General features: G+C 38.2%; 2 protein-coding genes across 2 annotated transcripts; one reads left to right on the top strand and one right to left on the bottom strand.

Moving 5' to 3' along the window:
• Positions 1–2,066: 2,066 nt before the first annotated feature.
• Positions 2,067–7,293, top strand: si:dkey-4p15.5 (zona pellucida-like domain-containing protein 1). Its single transcript, XM_055226187.1, has 12 exons — positions 2,067–2,072; positions 3,211–3,275; positions 3,359–3,477; positions 3,548–3,771; positions 3,840–4,024; positions 4,102–4,174; positions 4,534–4,631; positions 4,725–4,805; positions 6,330–6,501; positions 6,590–6,692; positions 6,770–6,796; positions 6,871–7,293. Exons 1-12 carry the CDS (start codon positions 2,067–2,069, stop codon positions 6,999–7,001), a joined length of 1,284 nt encoding a protein of 427 aa, XP_055082162.1. The 3' UTR covers positions 7,002–7,293.
• A 273-nt stretch (positions 7,294–7,566) lies between these two features.
• sytl2b (synaptotagmin-like 2b) lies at positions 7,567–18,709 on the bottom strand. The gene is made up of 19 exons (XM_055226116.1): positions 18,587–18,709; positions 18,029–18,181; positions 16,301–16,464; positions 16,115–16,226; positions 15,597–15,639; positions 15,427–15,523; positions 14,933–15,257; positions 14,670–14,860; positions 12,401–14,374; positions 10,948–11,055; positions 10,818–10,868; positions 10,655–10,749; positions 10,379–10,548; positions 10,089–10,191; positions 9,856–10,017; positions 9,067–9,151; positions 8,877–8,979; positions 8,582–8,787; positions 7,567–7,974 (listed from the first exon to the last, which is right to left on the bottom strand). The coding sequence occupies exons 2-19, from the start codon at positions 18,127–18,129 to the stop codon at positions 7,826–7,828; spliced, it is 4,239 nt and encodes a 1,412-aa protein (XP_055082091.1). The 5' UTR covers positions 18,130–18,181; positions 18,587–18,709; the 3' UTR covers positions 7,567–7,825.
• Positions 18,710–19,036: the final 327 nt, after the last annotated feature.

Raw genomic sequence — 19,036 nt, forward strand, 5'->3', positions numbered from 1 at the left:
ACCTGGTATTTGATTTCAATTTGCAGTGTTGCACGATTCTATTCCAAAGTAACCTTAAATAATGGAGCTCCACCTCAAAACTGCTGGTCGTGATACTATCCCAGTGGGACATGGTGTTATTAGAACTGTGTTGACTGAAAGAAGATATTGTCCTGTTAAACTCCTCTAATACCCTTTGCACATTTGATATTAGTGGAAGGCATAGATACTTATAGCAATGTGAACATATTTGAGTTTGAGTAGCAATTTTTATACTTATTTATACTGTAAACAATAAAGTACATTTTGTGGTCACCTAACATTCAGTTTGTGAGAAAAGGGCTGGTAAAGCTGTCATTTAAACAAGATGATGTTATTATTTGTGATAAAGCCTACACTACTACTTCTACTTCTACTTTTTTATATAAATAGTGGGATTCTTTCATTGCAATCCTTGTAATAGCTATGTTGTAACAATAAAGTATATGCAAAACCAATTCTGATACCACAACGATGATTAAAAGTACTCTTTATTTAGACAGTAGGATGTCACTTTTAACTTTAAGCAGTAGTACTTTCTTATATATTCCCCTGTGGCCTTATATCTGTGTAGTCCCTCAGTCGTCCAGGTAGGTTCCATAGTGGTCCATGGACGTATACTAGTCTAAGTTATCTTATAGTTGTTTTGATACAGCTCAGTTTCATTCCAAAGTTATTCAGGAAATGTTTCTTTTCCGTCCCGTGAATGTGACTTTTTTACTATCGATCTAATTATGATACAGATTTTAGTATCAGTTAGTATCTGATGTAAATACGTTTGACACTCTATGTGCAAATCATAAAAATCTTAACTGTTAAAGATAATACGCATGGTCCTTTCATTTCCATTCAAGCCCTCTAAACCACATCCTCGTGAACATACTTTATTCTTGTCTGAGTTTGTTCTGAGTTTTTGTTTCTGTGTGTACTGAGAGTTGACCGTGTGGAGTCCCACTGTTGATATAGTATAGTCTATATGTCAATATTCAAGCAAAATACCAAATATAGACCTATATCATAATGAACCTAATTCTATTCTATTCTATATGTCAAAATCAGTGTATTGTAAGACTGAAATATGCAGCAGAAATGTGACAAAAACTCATTTCTTTAGTAGAAATATGAATAAGTCTCAGAACCAAATAGTCATATACAGTTTGAATACGTTTGCCTCTTTTGTTGGAAACTTGTTTATCTGGTTCAACTTAGCAAACACATAGTATGGGTCCCACCAGTAGGACATACACTCCGTCAAACGATCCTTCGGAATCCCCACTTTATGGACATAAAACATTAAATATGATGCTGATTAATTCTTTCCCTGTTTGAAATTTGACAGTTTTTGACAGGGAACATTTCAAACATCGATTTAAGATGTAATATTTTGTTACATTTTTAATAGTGTTATATTTGGTCAGATTGGACATAGTTTGAACACGCTACTGCACACATATGTGTTTTGGGGCATAATTGAGTCATATATTTTGGCTCAGTGGGCTCCCAGCAATCCCTGCTCCAGCCAACATGTCCTTGGACAACACGCTCCCGCCTCTCCTCTTGTGTCTGTTTGAATATGCATATCTTTGTGAGTTTTATTTTATGGGAAAAAGAGTTTGAACTTAAACCAAAGCTACAATATTGTGCCTCATGTCCATCCATTAATGACGTTCTCATGCGAATAAACTAATAACAACAATAAGGGTTTTTTAGTCAGAATTCTAATAGCAGACTAACCAGTGCCTTTAGTAGCTGTGTCAAGAAATTCGTCCACTTTCTTTGTGACTTAACCAGTTGCTCATTTGCTCTGACTCTGGACTCAAATATGACGTGGGGCCTGTTCTAAACTCTTGCGCAGGCTTTCCCAAAGGTGACTAAATGTACAAGTCCATGTTCTGATTATTACTCTGAAGTCACAAGCACTTATTATTTTAGTGGACAAAGGAGATTATAACTGGCATTTGACACAGGATACTCCTGCAGTAATCCATCAGGCAGCGTTTCCATGCAGCGTCCTCCTGTTGCATTGTTGGTCCTGTTCTTCTGGGACCATGGGCGTAATGATGATGCACAAAAGACCAGGGATTTCTCTCAGATAGGTGTGTCTATTATTTGCACTTAACAAAACAAGCGCGCAAAATGTCTATTTAGAGTTTACACCCCGAGGCCATAACAAAAACAGATCTGTTACAAAAGCTGCATTCACCACGGACAATCCTGGAACGTTTATCTCATAAAGGATTTTTTAAAAACAATGATTTGGATAAGATCGCTGATCCAGCTCTTTTGACGTTGCTGTTTCCTAAGTAACCTTCCCAAAAGTAACATGGAGTTTAACACTAAGTAACATCATTTCCATTCACCAAACCAGAGGAATGATGTTTGGTTTCTAGTAACAGAGTTTAAGCGATATCTATGTAGAGTATCTCTAAGCACAGCTGAGAAATTATCATATATTATATTTTTTAACTATATTTGTCTTGAATGCTCCCTTTTTGTAACAGTAAAAGGTATATATATATATATATATATATATATATATATATATATATATATATATATATATATAAGTAAAGAACAAATAGATAATAACAATGATAATAGCAATATTGTTGATAGTTGATAGTTATGTGTTGTGTGATTGTATTTTTTAAACAACTGTTTTATAGTTACCATTTAAGGAATGTTTATCAGGGTGATTGTTACTACTGTGTAGTATGTGTTTGTACTGCTCTGATTATGTATGTATATACATAATCAGAGCAGTACACACACATATATATATATATAGTACATATATATATATATATATATATATATATATATATATAGTACATATATATATATATGTATATGTATATATATATATATATATATATATATATATATATATATATATATATATATATATATATATATATATATATATATATATATATATATATATATATATATATACCATCATAATATTTAGATCAATTATCCAGTATTGCATAGTAACAATCACCTTAAATGGTAACTATAAAACAGTTGTTTAAAAAATACAATCACACAACACATAACTATCAACAATATTGCTATTATCATTGTTATTATCTATTTGTTCTTTACTGAAGTGCTGCTTTACTGCGCCGTGAAAAGGCCCAGATCTGATTACAGCATTGTCTTCACAGACTTCCCTCCTGACCCTTCCAGGCACTGTATAAAAACCATGCTCTCCATCACATCAGCATCAGATATAGCAACATATCCACTTTCTGGTGAGTTTCATTTTTGTGTTATATGAACAGTTTAAACTCTGCCATTGCCTTTAATATTCTTATTAATATTTTTTTTTTTACAGGTTCAAGCCTGCAACCATGAAGGCTGTCATACTTGTGTGTCTGCTTTTCATAATTGTAAGAACGGATGCTCAATTTATTCCAGAGGGATGTATCAATAGCAACACAAACAGACCCCCGCGTATGTAATCATTTAAGTTATGTGAATTTCATATGTTGTATTTGATCTAATTTTTGGCTTGGCTTGACAGAAAACTCTGACATTACGGTGGTATGTGGAACACAATTTATGGACCTGAGCATCTTGCTTTGCCCCATTTACAACGCCAACTACAACGAAAGTCTGATGATCCTCAATGGAAAGAATGACAGTCAATGTACAGGGACAGCAGACTTATCTGCCAACCCCCCGGTGTTAAAATTCAGATTGTCCATACATCAAAATTCTCTTGAAGCCTGCAACAATGTGTTCCGGGTATTGGAATTGAACTTACAAATGCCGGTGTTCACATTGACAAGTTTTGACACTGTGTCTATCAACAGATTGATAATGAAGTTGGGACTGGAGCCTTTTCGCAGTTTTCAAATATACAGCATGTGAACATCTCAGGGAAAGTAGAGTCCTCTGACCCTGCTACAGGTATGATTACCTACCGACCATTGATAACCTACATGTACTCCTGCATGTACCCCCTGCAGTACGTGCTCAACAACACAGAGATGGCCGTGTGAGTATCCTGAGCTCGCAACCCAAATCTGCAACAGAGAAAACAAAGTAGATTAAGTGAAGTTCTCTCTCTTTCAGAGCTGGAGTCAACCTCGCCATAAACGACAACAATGGAAGTTTTATCAGCACTCTGAATATGAGTCTATTTACAGTAAGGACTACTTTTACATTTTATTTTTAGATTATGCTATTTACGACTAAAACCAGAGGTAACCAAAAATTGTACTCAAGAAAGAGTAGAGTTAGTACTAAGAGTAATGGTATTAACTGTCTAAATGTAGCATTTGATTTGTAATTTGAAGTTAATATAATTGAAAGGACAACATTAAATAATGCAGAAATCTGGTATTTTCAAAGAATATACCACACAAATTAAAACTAAATCTTATCTGAGGGAGTGCCACAACAAATACAAATCCTTATTGTTTGTCACTTGTAAAGTCACAGTAGGAAAGGTAACCAAAACTCCTGTGATGTAGATGTAATTTTGAGTATATTTATTCTTTACAGAATTCCAGCTACAATACACCTCTTATTATTCCAGCGACAGGAGTTAACTTAAAGGAACAAATTTGGGTTGAAGTTAGAGCTACCAATCTGTCAAACAGGTTTGTATAGGAATAATATGTGCCGTATATATTTCATTAGTACTTTAGCTTCAGTGTCCATAGAATTCAAACCAAATGTCTTTGTGTTGACAGATTTAATGTGCTGCTCGACCAGTGCTTTGCAACAGTTGATGTGTATGACAATGCTACAAATGGTTATAACCTTTTTGTTGGGTAAGTTGTGGTTCAACACTTGTGTTATACTTCATAATAACTACACGTTTTTAGAGCCTCAATAAAGAATGACCAAAGGCTTAATTCATAATGAGCAAACAATTTATCAAAAATGATTCAGCTTAGTCACTACTTCATTAACACTGAGCCCGAACTCCTAACCAAGCAGTTACTAAGGATGAATCCATCATGACAAAATTAAAAGTACTTTTTCATTTATGCTTTATAAAGGCTAATTAGTGTGTAGTTATTATTAAGTGGTACCGTATTTTCCGCACTATAAGGCGCATCGGAATATAAGGCGCACCTTCAATGAATGGCCTATTTTAAAACAAATTTCACATATAGGGCGCACCGCATTATAAGGCGCATAGAATATAAACTACTGTAGTATCTGGGGTTGTGTTACGCATCCACGAGATGGAGCTGCGCTAAAGGGAATGTCAGATAAGTCAGTCAAACTCACAAAACAAGTTAATGCATTCACAATATAGTAACTCTCGAAATAGTGCAACGTAATAACAATAACTCAACGTTGTTCAAACGTTAATGTCCATAGTCACAATATCTCCCAGCCTTGTTTAGTTGTAAACACGTGAAAGAAACACGTAAAGCCTCACTTTTTCAGTTCATTCCTCATTCACGAATCCGTCGAGTTCTTCCTCTTCAGTGTCTGAGTTGAACAGTTGGTCGAGCTCATTCAAAGTGCACGATTCCGTCTCCTCAAAATCGCCATTATCCGTGTCGTTGCTGTTGTCTTAACAGTTCAGTGACAATTCCTGCCTTCGTGAAGCTCGGACCACAGTTGAGACTGATATATCAGCCCAGGCATCCGCAATCCATTGGCAGATTGTGGCGTATGTCGCCCGGCGCCGTCTCCCTGTCTCCCCGTTATCCCTATAGCGTCGGATCCTGTCGTCGCCGTTAGACTCGCGCTGCGGACTTTCCAGCAGCGTAACTCCGCGCCCAGTTGTGCTCTCATGTAAATTCAAACAGCGTCTCAAAGCCGAGACATGGGGCTATCTAAATATTTTACCGTCATTACGGTAATCTGCCTCTGTTGTCCTGAAGGTGTTGAATGAGAGCGCGGTGCTGCGGGGATTTTCACTCATTTATTCGACGCGTAAAAGAAAAAATACGGATGGATGTGTAAAATAGAAGTAGTTGTGTGGAAAAAAATGCAGCAAATGCTGATACTTCGTTTAACATGATTTTTATGGCTAAAAAATAATAAAAGTCTAGGTCTAGGTGAGCTATACTGGCCCATAGTGTGCTCAGTCCTTAAAGGGTTATTACCGCTATTACTTCAGCGACGCCTCCTGACTACGGGTGTCATAATTGACCAATATTGATCCATATATAAGGCGCATCGGATTATAAGGCGCACTGTGGGTTTTTGAGAAAATTAAAGGCTTTTAGGTGCGCCTTATAGTGCGGAAAATACGGTACATATGAGTGGTAGCCAGTTTTAAAGCAGCATATTTAGGCTAATTGAAACATTTTTTTGTTCTTTTACCAAATCAGCTGTCCCCGAGATCCTCAAACAAAAGTGATTGAGAATGGAGAGTCTCAGACTGCGCGCTTTGTATTTGAGGCCTTTCGATTTGTGGAGCATAAAAACTTGAAAGTGTCCAGATTCTACCTGCACTGCATCACAAGACTTTGTAATGTGTCCATGTGTGCCAGCATGTTACCCGTGAGTCACAACTTCAACTCAGTCCTGATTAGGCCACCATACAGTTCATTTGGATAATATAATGTGTCTTTGCTATAACTCTGAGCAGAACTGTAACACTCCTATTGGAAGAAGACGAAGAGCGGTAGATGAGTATGGGAATAGTGCTACAGTCACCTCACCACCCATTGTTGTGGGCCAGCAAGCTGCTTGTGAGTACTGATGAGATAGCTGCTCATTGTAAACTGTGTTTTATTTTATTTTTTTCTTAACTTTGTTTTCATTGCAGCTGATTTAAGCAGTTCATCTAAGCAAGGTAACAAGCTGCTCTTGTTGTTTGTGTAACTTCATATCTCTCAGGAAACATTGTGTAATGGCTGTATATTGCAGGTGTGGTGTCAGAGGATGAGTACAGCAGCCCCGTGGTCGCAGTGATCGTGTGCTTGGCTGTCCTTTCCGTGCTCATGGTGGCGATGGGGGCTTATTTCACATGGACCCTCCGACATAAACTTGCGCTTTAATCTGGCTACAGGACAGAACCTAGAATCTGCTCTGAGGGCTGCAGCAGTATATTTTAACCAAAGCTTCAGGGATAATAAGGGACAGTAGTATTCATTGACATCATGTGGTCATAATTCTTTGCATCTTACAAAACAATCTAAGGCTACATATGGTCTGCCAGTAATTAAAGATTCTTATGTAATCAATCAGGCATAAGGTTTGCATTTTGTCAATGGTTTGTGTTATAACTGCATGAGAGTATTATTGGTGAAAGGATGTCACGTTATTTACCAACAGCATATTTTCAGATTTTTGGGCATGTATGGGGCCGCCCTGTTTTGATTAAGAAAATGTCATGTGTTTGCACAAAAGTTTAATCTAAATGATAAAATAAACTGTACCACTTAATTCACTTGTGTTTTGTTTTGTTCTTCCAAAGAGATCCTCTAGATGGTGCTAAATGAATACCATCATATGTGTATCAGCGCCATAGCCTTGTATGTTTAGAAGATGAATACACACCGTTTTTTGGTCATACTGCTTTTATTGAAAAACATAAGGTCAAACAGTAAAGACATAAGCAGTCAGATTCACAAAACAATACTGTTAACATTTCAGTGTTTTCATCCTCATTTACACTTTTAGTATTGTAGAATATGTGTGTCAGTGAAGATATGAGTTACCTGTCAAAGATGTGCAAATGCAGTTATAAGTAAGCTTTATAGCAAACCAACTGGTGTACTGCAGCAAAATAAGTATTAAAAATGGTTAAGAGCGTTTTCAATGCTGGATGGTTATTTTAGATAAAATGTTAAAAATTAATTGTACTGTGTTTTCAGTCTTCCTATTTAGAAGTAGTCTTTGTAGAGTGGAGCCATCGCAAGGGAAGTACATCCTCAACCCATTCATTGGGAGAAGCCATCATGCGGTCCCACAGAGCCACCTCATATGCTGTAGAGTCCATCCAATCCACCAGGGAACCATAACTTCTGCCTATAGAGTACAATACAAGCATAATATGAACAGTATATTCTAGCATTTCCCAGCTTGACTCACCTGGTCTAACGTCATTTTCCCCTGAGATCTCTAGCAGCTCAGTGGTCTTTTGTGTTTTGTCCTGAAATAGATCCTAGGCCCTAGGGGATTTGCAAATCACCCAATAGTAGTTGTAAATGGTATAGATGAACTTCAGTGCCTGTCCCATGAGAACACTCAATTGTTGAACATATACAAACTGTTAACACCCTACTGGTATTGAACTCTGGCAACAGGACTGGGTTTGTTTGACACATTGACCTTTTCTGGAAAAAAAGCTGGAATTAAATTGTATTGTGAGCTGTAAGCTTTTGTTCTCGTAACCTTTTTTAGTTACAAATTATAATAACTACACTTTAATTAGTCTTAATGAACAATAATTCAGGTTTAGTAACTGCTTAATTAAGGGTTAGGTTTACTAAAGCCTGACTCAGTCTTAATAAATTGTTTGTTTAGTATGACTTTATGACAGTATGACTTTTGTTCATGCTTTATTACAGCTAATTAGGTGTAGTTGTTATAAGTGTTTTCATTACAGTGGGTTTATCAGATGATAGTTGGTTACCTGTGCCAGCCCCAAGCCTCAGCCCACCCAGAAGGTTGGTGGCCAGTCTGTCTCTGTCCAGGACCGTGAGCTCGACACAGGCCTCTGTCAGGTCGGCCTGTCTGATGCCGTCATACACCATGGTGTGGTTAAATACTGGGTCAGTCGTGCCACGCAAAACACGAGTCTTTTGGCGGCTCTTTTTGCTTGTGTCTGGCAGAACAAAGCTGCAGAAAATACATGTATTAGTATAAAAGACATACAACAGGTGCACGAATGTACAGCCACGAATGTACACGAATGTGTATTTTCATACCACTTAACATAAGGATCGATAGTGGCTCGGATCATTGGAAGATTCTTGCATTCTTTCACCCAAATGTGAATCTCTCCACTGTTAGGGCCGACTTTGGCCAAACCTTTAAAACAACAGCACAAGACCTTACGTAACAATTTTGTTGTGTGCATAAAAATTATTATTATTATTAGTCTAAAATTTAACAGACCATCGCTTTGACCAATCTGTGGCACATAACGTATGGCTATCCTCATCTCCCCTCTGCAGTTAGGGAGCGTGAGAGTAGGATATGTCTAAAAAGGCAAGAATAAAACACAATAATAACAATAGCAACGGTGCTACAGTGTGACCCAATGCAAAACTGTATTGTGCACTCATTAGGTGGCTGAACAGTTTAGCTTTCATTTAAGATAATAGTTCCCTTATTTGTCACATAAAGGGGAACACAGGGTGCGAGAACAACGAACAAGGACAATAAAAATATGCAATTAACAATAAAGATAAAAAACTATTATAATACACTTAAATTGAACCATTTAACTATTTAACTAATATCTGAATATACATAATGGAGTGAAGATACAAAGATGTTAAAATTATGATTATAACATTGTGCAAGTAGAGAAAAATTATAAGGCTACAAACTATTATGTAATAAGTGGCCAGTACAGCATATGGACAGAATAAATAGCAGATAAAGTGATTTTAGTTTGTGTACCAGTGGTGATTCCTATTTTGACACAGTATTAAAGCAAAAACATCTATCACATTTACCTGGTTAAAATGTAACGTTTATAATGTTAGAGATTAGACTGCACTCATGGGAAAGAAGTGAAAATATGTGATACAGGTCTTGTGTATGTGATATAACCATCTCATATGAACTCTAGGAACTGAGCTGTATGAACACTATACTAAGATGTCTTCTATTATTTTGTTGAGAATAGGAATAATGCAGCTTGTCTTGTGTGTGCGTGAGGGCGGATACCATTCTTACCCGGGCTTTTAGAGCTAAGTAGTTCATCTGGGTGTGGTCAAAGTCCCACTTGGAGAGATCCACGTCTATCTCGCCCAGAAAACTGTTCTTACCAAAAGTGTCATGATGCCAAACAGAGAGAATTAAGGTCTGTGTTTTGAGATATTCCATGCGAACGCGATACTGATAGGACAAACAAAATAGACAAAGTTATATAAAAGAAAAAGAAAGTGACAAGAAAATATGATGCTTACTCTGAGGATTTCGTTGAATACTGGATTATGTGTCTTCTTTTTCACAGATGTTTTTCTCTTTCCTAGATTAGCCTTGTCTGGAACCAGGTAACTTTTGACATACCTTAGAAAGAAATAGTTAAATATTCAAATAAATTAGTTTTACATGCAGGGAAACTAAGCTTTTAACAGTGCGCTAAGAGTGAAACCGTTCATTGCACTATTTTTAAACAAATAGGTAGAGTTTTCAGTTGTTATTTACTGTATATGAAGTGATAATCAAAGTGGATTCTTGCAGTCAGAGCACTCACGGATCAGAGCGACCTCTCTTGGGGTCAACAGTAGCCAAGTCTTTGCACTGAGCTACAAAGATGTGAAACTCTCTGAGCTTCTGCACATAGTGAATGGAGAAATGGATGGTCCCCTGCACTTCCACGCTCCCAAAGTCCCCGCTGTACATGGTCATCACACTCCCACTTAACTAGGAGCACAGCAGAAACCTTAGAATAAAGTTTCTGCTGGCCCCGCAATTAAAAACAGTTGTTTTTAATTGTGGGGCCAGTATTCACATTGAGATGGGGTTGTACCTCTTTCTGTAAAAAGGATGGGACAGACTTGCTCATCTTCTTTGTGTGCTCTGGGTCCATAAATAAAGATGACATTGGAGAAGGCAGAGAGGATCCTGAAATAAAGGAGTATATGATCAAAATGGTCTTGGAGAAGAAAAAAAATAACTAACACAGGTCATACCATCACTGCTGGACCTTTGATCTACAGACAGCTCCTGCCTTCTTTCTGAACCTATACACCAAACTTCGATTTATTAGTATTTAGAAACAAAAAAATATGTATAAAGAATAAGAAGTGGTGTTTTAGTTACGTGGGGTGGACACTGCAGTGATGTCCTCAAGACTTTTAGCCAGATTCTTGGGACGTGCTTCTGCTCTCCTCAGCGCACGTCTCACAGGACTGTCATTGTCAATTTCGCCTGTGCATGAATAGAACAAACAGCATATAGCATATTACAGGTCATTATTTCCCTTTGTTTGACTTGGACTTAGTTTATGTATTTATTTAAGTGATATTGCACATTAATTGGCATCATAAATGCACCCAAGGTTTGAGCTGATTTTCATTCAAAGTTTGCCAGATGTGAAGAAACCAGTTTAAAATAATTAACATTTTAAGTATGAGAACAACAAACATTCAGTACATTTCGATAGGGATTGACAGTTATTGTTGCCAAGTTAATTCAGTCATCTTTTGCCAACTTGCAACTGCTTTCCCTCAACTTGAAAAGTGACTTATTGCACTACTGATTCAGCTGAACCCCGTCGTAGTAATTCAGCACTGACTAGAATGTGTAAGGCAAAAAACAGTGTATAGATCGTAACACTGCCTTGTTCATATAAACTAGTGTAACTCTGACAAAGTACCCAGCCCACAAAATAAACATAGTGAGCTTACTGTGAGTTCTCAGTTTATTTACAGAAACTTCTACCAACAGAGAGACAGGATAGAGTATTATGGATAGACAGCAGAGTCAACGCGCTTGTCAAACTCTAGGAGTGTGATCATACGGAGAAATATTTTTGTTTTAGACCATTTATTCTCAAACTGAGCTGCAGGTACACAGAGTTCTGACAGAGCCTCATCTCACCTCATAAAAGGCTTAAGTTATAGAGATAACTTACGTAATTTCACTGCTGTACTGGGTGATTTTGCATTTGTGGTCATGAAAAAAGACTGGCTATTTTATTGAGTAGAGTAGTAGTTTGTAGATTTGATATATTTATATTTAGATAGTAAGGCCATGTAAGTGGTCATCGATCATTATGCAGGGCACTTTTCTGGTGGGGGTTCTGCCAGCTGTTTGCTCTTTTTTTTTTTTTTTTACAGTGAGTGGGGTCACCTCTTCACTGATCTGACTTGTAACTTGGCCTTGTGGCGTCACCGGTTTGTTCCCATGGAGACAGATACATTTAATAGAATATTGTGCAAAGCATCTTCAGGTGACATACTTTCCATCAAAAAAGTTACATTTTACCTTTATACAATTGTAAATAAAGCATGTTTGATTGTATCTCTCTAATAAGTTTTCTCTGACTTATATGAAGTAAATGCTAGTTGGTTCATTTAGAACAACAAAATAACGCTTTGTGACTCATGACTGCATGCAAGGTCCAATTAGTGGAAAATCTATTTAGATAATGTCATATGGACCTATTACAAAGATTAAGAAAAGCATGTGCTTTGTGAATTGTTTTGTCATTTTACGCTTTTAATAAAAAGCTATCATATAATATGGGGCCAAAAGAATGCAGGTTACTCACGATTTGAACTGAGCCTGGAGTTGGGACTGGATTCTAATGCACTGTTCGGGGACTCGTGGAACGTATCCGTACCGCTGTAGCTTGGGGACAGAGGGCGCTGCTGTGTCTTGCTTCCTCTTCTGCTGTTGTCATAGTCCACTTTGACCTCTTTTGGTCGTCTGTCCTGTAGAGCCATGGAGGTGTGGGCACTGGTCTTATCGGTCATGCCTAAGTAGTGCCTGTAGTCTGTGGGCACAAATGCCCGTGCACGAGGGGTCAGTGTCTCTGTGTCCTCAGAGTGTCTTCGCAGACCTGCGCCCTTCTCAGTACTGGCCCTCTGCTTCCTGCTTTGAGAATGGACAGGGCTTATGTCAATTTGAATCTGATCAGTTTCATCAGTGCTGAGTGAAAACATGCTTTTTGCCCTACGAAATGAGTTCATACGACTGCTGGAAGTGCTAAAACTCTCCTTTCTGGTTTTAGGCCCTTTCCCTGAGTCTTTGGAGCTTCTTCTGACCTCTCTTTGGCACATAGTATCTGGTGTACTGTGATTATTCAAGTGGTTGGCTTTACTTTCCAATCTTGATCCGGTCTGCTTGTCCAATGGCAGCCTCGGCCTATAAGGAGGAGGGGCTGGTCTTGAGCTGGGTTTCTCACTGCTTATGTCAGAGTCACCGCATTTGATCTCATGTAATGGCAGCTCTTTACATTTAGGGCTCCTAGTTTTGTCTGATGTAAACGATTTGGATTCTGACAAGGCCTCACCCCAGAACTCACGCAAAGTCTTGAACTGCCTTTGGCCCAAACTTGGAGATGTCTTTTCCGCCTTTTGATTCGACTGAACCCCACTTAAGTGCTGCAGGGGTCTGTTTTCCTCCTCACTATCAGAGCTCTTCCCAATTAACTGCAGATCAAACTCAGACTTGGCATGTCTTTTGTTTAGTTTCGCACTTGTGGATTTAAGGTCTGCTCTGGTTTTCACAATATATCCTGTTTTTGCTCTTTCCTGTTCCCAGAATGATTTGAGATGCTTGATTCTTTCTTTATCCTTCAGTGGAACATCTTGTGCGCCGACATGTCTGTTTAACACTGGGCTTTTGTCTTTAATGGGCGCGCTTTTAGGACTTCTATCTCCATAGTTTCTCCTGTTCATGTCCTCATTTGAACCGTATATTTGAACTTTAGGACTAATTTGTCCATTTGGCTTGAGGTGCACAAGTTTGTCTGACTCCAAATTGTCTTTAGCTTGAACCTGAGACTCAGGGATTCTCTTTTCTTTCTTGTTTATTTCTTCAGATTGTATGTGCTCAACCACCTGTGAAATACCATTAGGTTGTATGGTTGGCGCAAATAAGGAGGCAGTTGATATTTTTTCTAACTGTATTCCTGGTGCAGTTAAACTCTGTAACATTGAATGAGTTTCTTTCTGTTGTGTCTTATCAGTCTTTTCTTGATTAGTGACATCCTTATGTACACCCATGTCATTGTGTATGCTTGCAGTTGATTGGCTATCACAGTGCTCTTCATCTTTGCTGGTCTTTGATTCTTTGTCACTCGATGTGATTGATTTGCTGATAAATATTTTGTTTCCACTATTGCTTTTCTCCCAAAAAGATTTCAGATGAGAAATTTTGGCATGTTGATTTTCATTACTGTTGTCTTCAAGTGGTGGCGGTGCTGTTGCCAGTGTATCCTGTTGTTTGTGTATTTCTATAGGGACATGTGACTTCCCAGTTTCGGGATGTGCCTCTGTGTTGAGTTGATTATAGACATCACTAGAGCTTTTTGTGATCTTTTCATCATTGTTGTTGAGCCAATTACTGCTGTCAGTGCTGCGGCTAAACCAGTCCAGCACCTTGGTGATGGAGTCGTCCTTCTCTCCGTTGGGGCTGGTTGTCTGAGAGCTTAGTCTAAGTTCCTGTTTAGTTTTGGCTTGCACTTGTTGATCAGACTTATCTATATAATTCAGCTCATAAGATACTGGTGGCTCAGCAGCTGAAACAATAAAGAAAAAGGTACAGCCAGTGTTTTATATAATATCCCTTACTAATTTGTTGAAGTCTGAAGCTTTTCAAAGTTGTGGTGCTCTGATTTTTGTTAGACATTGATATAATCATGATAATCATCAAAAAAATCTGAATTTCATAGAAAGATTACATTTTTTTGTGGTTTGCTGCAAAAGTATTAAACATTTAAACTTAATACAGATTATTGCTAATAAAAAATAACATACAATTTGTGTGTTATTTCTATGAAGATTTTTGCCATTTTCAATGATTTTGTTTCTTACCCACACTACTTTGGGTGAAGCTTAGCTCCTGCCTGCTTGCTGACCCCACACTGCTGGTGTTCTTGCCCTCTGAATGGTGAATGCTATTGTTGCTGAGTGGGGGGACCGTTTCCGTGGTTACAGGTGGCTTTTGTGTGAGATTGTCCTGTCCATCCTCAGCTTCCTCATCTCTTGTGATGTATGAGGTAGTACTGAAATTACACAGGCAAAAGATAAGCAAGTTTAATTAGAAGTTTTAGGATGATGAATGGCTGTGCTGTTACCGGTTTTTCACTGGTGCAGGTGCATTTCCCTCCAAATTAGATCTAGAGCAAGCCTGAGAAGACTCCGTGACTTGCTTTGGTGACGTAGCATCTGTGTTTGTGCTTATATCTTGAGGCTTAACATTAGACTGTTGAGAGCTTCCACTTGAACCATTTTGCAGGCTGCGTCTTGGAGCAGGCACAACCCCGGCAGGATGACCCGAAGTCTCCAGGCCCTGGGCAGCACTGGAGCGTCTGGAGAGAAATGTCCTCTTTTTGGGTACTGGCCGAAAACCAGCAGAGGAAGCATCAGAGGTCACAGAGCCAGCTGGGGTTTGACAACTCCCTGAACAGTTGTTGATCAGTTATTGAAATAATATAGAAGCAAAACATCACTTACATTAGTAGATTAGCAAAGTATTCACATTAAAACATGAAAGAAATACATTTATTAAAGTAAACTCACAGAACAGGATTCAGAGTTACAATTAGAAAACCAACTTTTAGCAACTAACCTGGATATTGTTTCTCTGCACCATTTGAAACATCTACTGTATTTTCAGGTGGATCAACCACAAGGAGAGAGGCGCGGTTAAAAGGGTTGTGTCGTGGCTGATGAACAAAACAAAAATAATTGCATTACATTAAAAAAGTAAAATAAAGGTAATATTAAGCACACCCTGACCGTTCTTGGGGAGCGAATTTGGAGGGCTTCTTTTTCAGTGGGGCTGAAAAAAGCATTGGTAGAACAGTTATTAGGGTTAATAAATTCTTACAAGGTTACAATGTAATTATTGTCTAGAACTATATATTGTGAATGTGTATATGATTGGATTCATCTTAACTATTGAGTGTGAATGATTTTTACTATATGTGGAGAGCAAACTCCTCACACCTGCTCCTGAAGTGTAGCAGGATGCTGTTGTTCATCCATAGAACACAACTGTTCACAGTCAGCACCACCTTTGTTTGCTCAGACTGAGTCACGGGGCACTGCACACTTATTGAAAGTAATAAAATGAGCTTCCAACTCAGTGAGGTACTACTGTCATGTGAGTCCAAGACAAAGGAGAGGAAATGTACTAACTGTACAACTACAGAAGACACTGGGTTCGTATGACAATCTGATTACCACTACATTCTTACTCAGTGAGTAAAGGTATAACAGACTGTTGCAGAGATATTGCTGTAATAATGCCATACTTCATCTCCTGTGGCTGTAGTGCATCCCAGGTTCTTGCAGGTTTTGGTGGAGGGATCAGGTCTGAGCCCTGATTCTTGGGAGATTTGGATCTTTCAGTTCTTATGGAGCCATCTGCACTAGAAAAGTCTTATCAAAGCAGGTGTCTTTATTTGACATTATAAGGAGTTGTTGGTTTAGTATCTCACCCAGAGCAGACTTCCTCCGTTTGATGGAAGCCAGGATGAGTTCAGATCCGTGAATCTTGTCCATGTGTCTGCTGGACTTAGCCTCATAAAACCACTCTCCAGTAAAGTACTTCAGATTGCTGTTGGACTGCTGGGTGCCACTGTTGAGGACAGTCTCCAGTTTTCTAAAGTAAAGGAAAAATACCAAGTCATGAAACTACATGTTACGGCAGCTCACTACAATTTGAGCCCTTTTGATATCAAGGTTTTACAGAGTCTGTTTGCTGTTGATTATTTCATTGGGATTATTAAAAATGTCAAATAAAGAAAAGAAGAAAACATATTTAAATTGTACATGTGCTCTCTAAAAGGAACTCTGAATGCTTCACTGTTTATGAAGTTACACAGAGTTAACACAACTGTCTATTGATGTAGTTAGAGTCTGAGAGTTGATTGAAACACACAAAACCGCTTTGAAGAACATTATTAGATTTAGTGGTGTTTCAGAGATTAGAATGTCATTCCTATAAAATTATTTTACTACAAAAATGTCATTTAAATGCACTGTATTACACAATGTAATGAAAAGTGTTGGTGATGATAGTAATGTTGGCAACAGTAGTAGAGCAGTAGAGTAAGATTTGTGCATTTGTGTGTGTCTTCATTCTTATTTTTAGATTACAACTGCTGCTTTGAGCTTTAATTTAGCTAAAGCGTAAGCAACAGAAAATATTTCTAGAAAGTTCAAACTGAATCAGATCTTCAAATGTTCATACCAGCTCCTCTCTGTTTGGATGGAGAGCTTGTGGTCATGTGAATAAAGGGCAGTACATTATTACAGACTGCTGCCCTAATCCTTTTACACTGCTGCTCCAAACACAGCGTGCATTCCCCTTCATGTTGAGGACCACTTTTATTTAATACAAAATTAAAGGTCTAGGGAGAACTTTGTTTGATAATGTTTTCTCCATTAAAAGATACTTGCTTCTTTCCATGAACAATTTACCCCTGACTTAAGCAGTAAATCTAGTGTGCTCAGAAGAACTACAGCAAGACCTGTGTGATTTAGTTCTATTTCATATCCAAATTTTGTGTTTCTTGTGTCCTTTTCTAAAAAAGAACAGATACTTTGCATGGTGGCTATGAAATGAAAAGGCTGTGAGTCCGTCACCACTGTGTCTCTGGGGCCATCTATTTCAGTCTGGCTGAGCAGCATGATCCCCTCTCATGTGTCGACTTCAACTTGGCTCTAATTGAATTGCACATCTCACATTGAGGTTTCTCAGCATTGAAGGCAACGTCTGTATCTGCCCAAGCTGTTATTGTGTTATTCTATTATGGTCAGAAAAATAGCCAGTCTTGAACAACATGTTTACTGTTTCACTTCAGCCCCCTCTTACAAAACTGCCCAATGAATGACTCTGAAAAACTTGGAATAGCAATAAAACTGCGTTACTTCAATAACATGACGTTAACTTAAACGTGTCATTAAACATAAGCCTAGCTCCCAGGCAATGCACTTAAACCAACAAAACCACCTATAAGTCTTGCAGTATATAGTAACAAACAGGTAGCTATAAGGATGACGACTCCTACCAATGGAAGTATGAGATCTTATTATAGGTTCATACTTCTACCTGGATAGATTTTAATTTGAATTAGACTTTACACTTAGCACTTTAACAATTTGATTACTATATCCATATGTAGCATTTCTGGCATTGCAAAATGTGCATGAAGAAGAAGTACCGTATCCTCTCCTCCTCAGCCCTCTTCAGCTCTGCGTCCCGAGACAATACAGTCATTATGGCCTCCTGCTCCTCCTCCGTCAGGTGGCTCAGGTCAATCATCCTGTTTGTCTCCTTTAGCCGATGGTAGCCAGACTATAAGGAACACCAGGACCTGCAGTGTTGGACAATGTGAATACAATATGCTGACTGCCAATATAAGAAAGCAAATATACATAACTAAAAATATGCTTTTAACTATACATTTAGTGCAGACAGTTTACTACTATTACTACTACTACTACTACTTAGTAACAAATAAACAATAACTAAAAAACAACAACAAATAAACAATAAAATAATTTTGGTTTTGTTTAGGCAAAATAAATAAATAAATAAATATATGCCCAGAAACTACAATTAATCAATTAATAGATCAGTAATAAAAGTGTCAGAGATTTTTATTTATTTATTTATTTATTTTTATCTCAGTCAAAAGTTAGTCAGCCATAACCAGTTCAAACATGTTTACAATAAAAACTCACTCCTCTGCTGTATTGAAAAGTAAACTGCAGCCTACCTTTGGTCTATCTGCTCCTAAAGTCCAGTGGCATTGTGCAGTGGTGATAAGTTAAGAGCTTCTTTACCTCTTGGTCAGGTCCGCTTAGACACTGATGGAGGAGCTCACGTCTTGATCAGAAGTTGAGGGGCGGACTCAAGAGAAAAAACACTCCAGTCACTCCTCAAGCATCTGCCCCTCGCATCAGAGCACTTTGAAAAGCGCCTTAATCTGCTCCACAAAATACATTAGACCTCAATTATCACATCTAATGATATACATTGAACCGTTGAGCCTTTTGACAGAGTGCGCTACCGAGCCATGTGCGGTGTAGTTGTGGTCTGCCGCCAGCAGGTGTCCTCAACATCCACAGGTTGTGTTTGTCAAAAGGGTGTGGACAACCCTCCCCTGACCAGGAAAACCGGAGCCAGATCAAACATGTCATCACAAGGAAACAGCTGATTTGTCTCA

This window comes from Periophthalmus magnuspinnatus, chromosome 13, assembly GCF_009829125.3.
Source record: "Periophthalmus magnuspinnatus isolate fPerMag1 chromosome 13, fPerMag1.2.pri, whole genome shotgun sequence".
In the NCBI taxonomy this organism is placed as follows: Eukaryota; Metazoa; Chordata; class Actinopteri; order Gobiiformes; family Gobiidae; genus Periophthalmus; species Periophthalmus magnuspinnatus.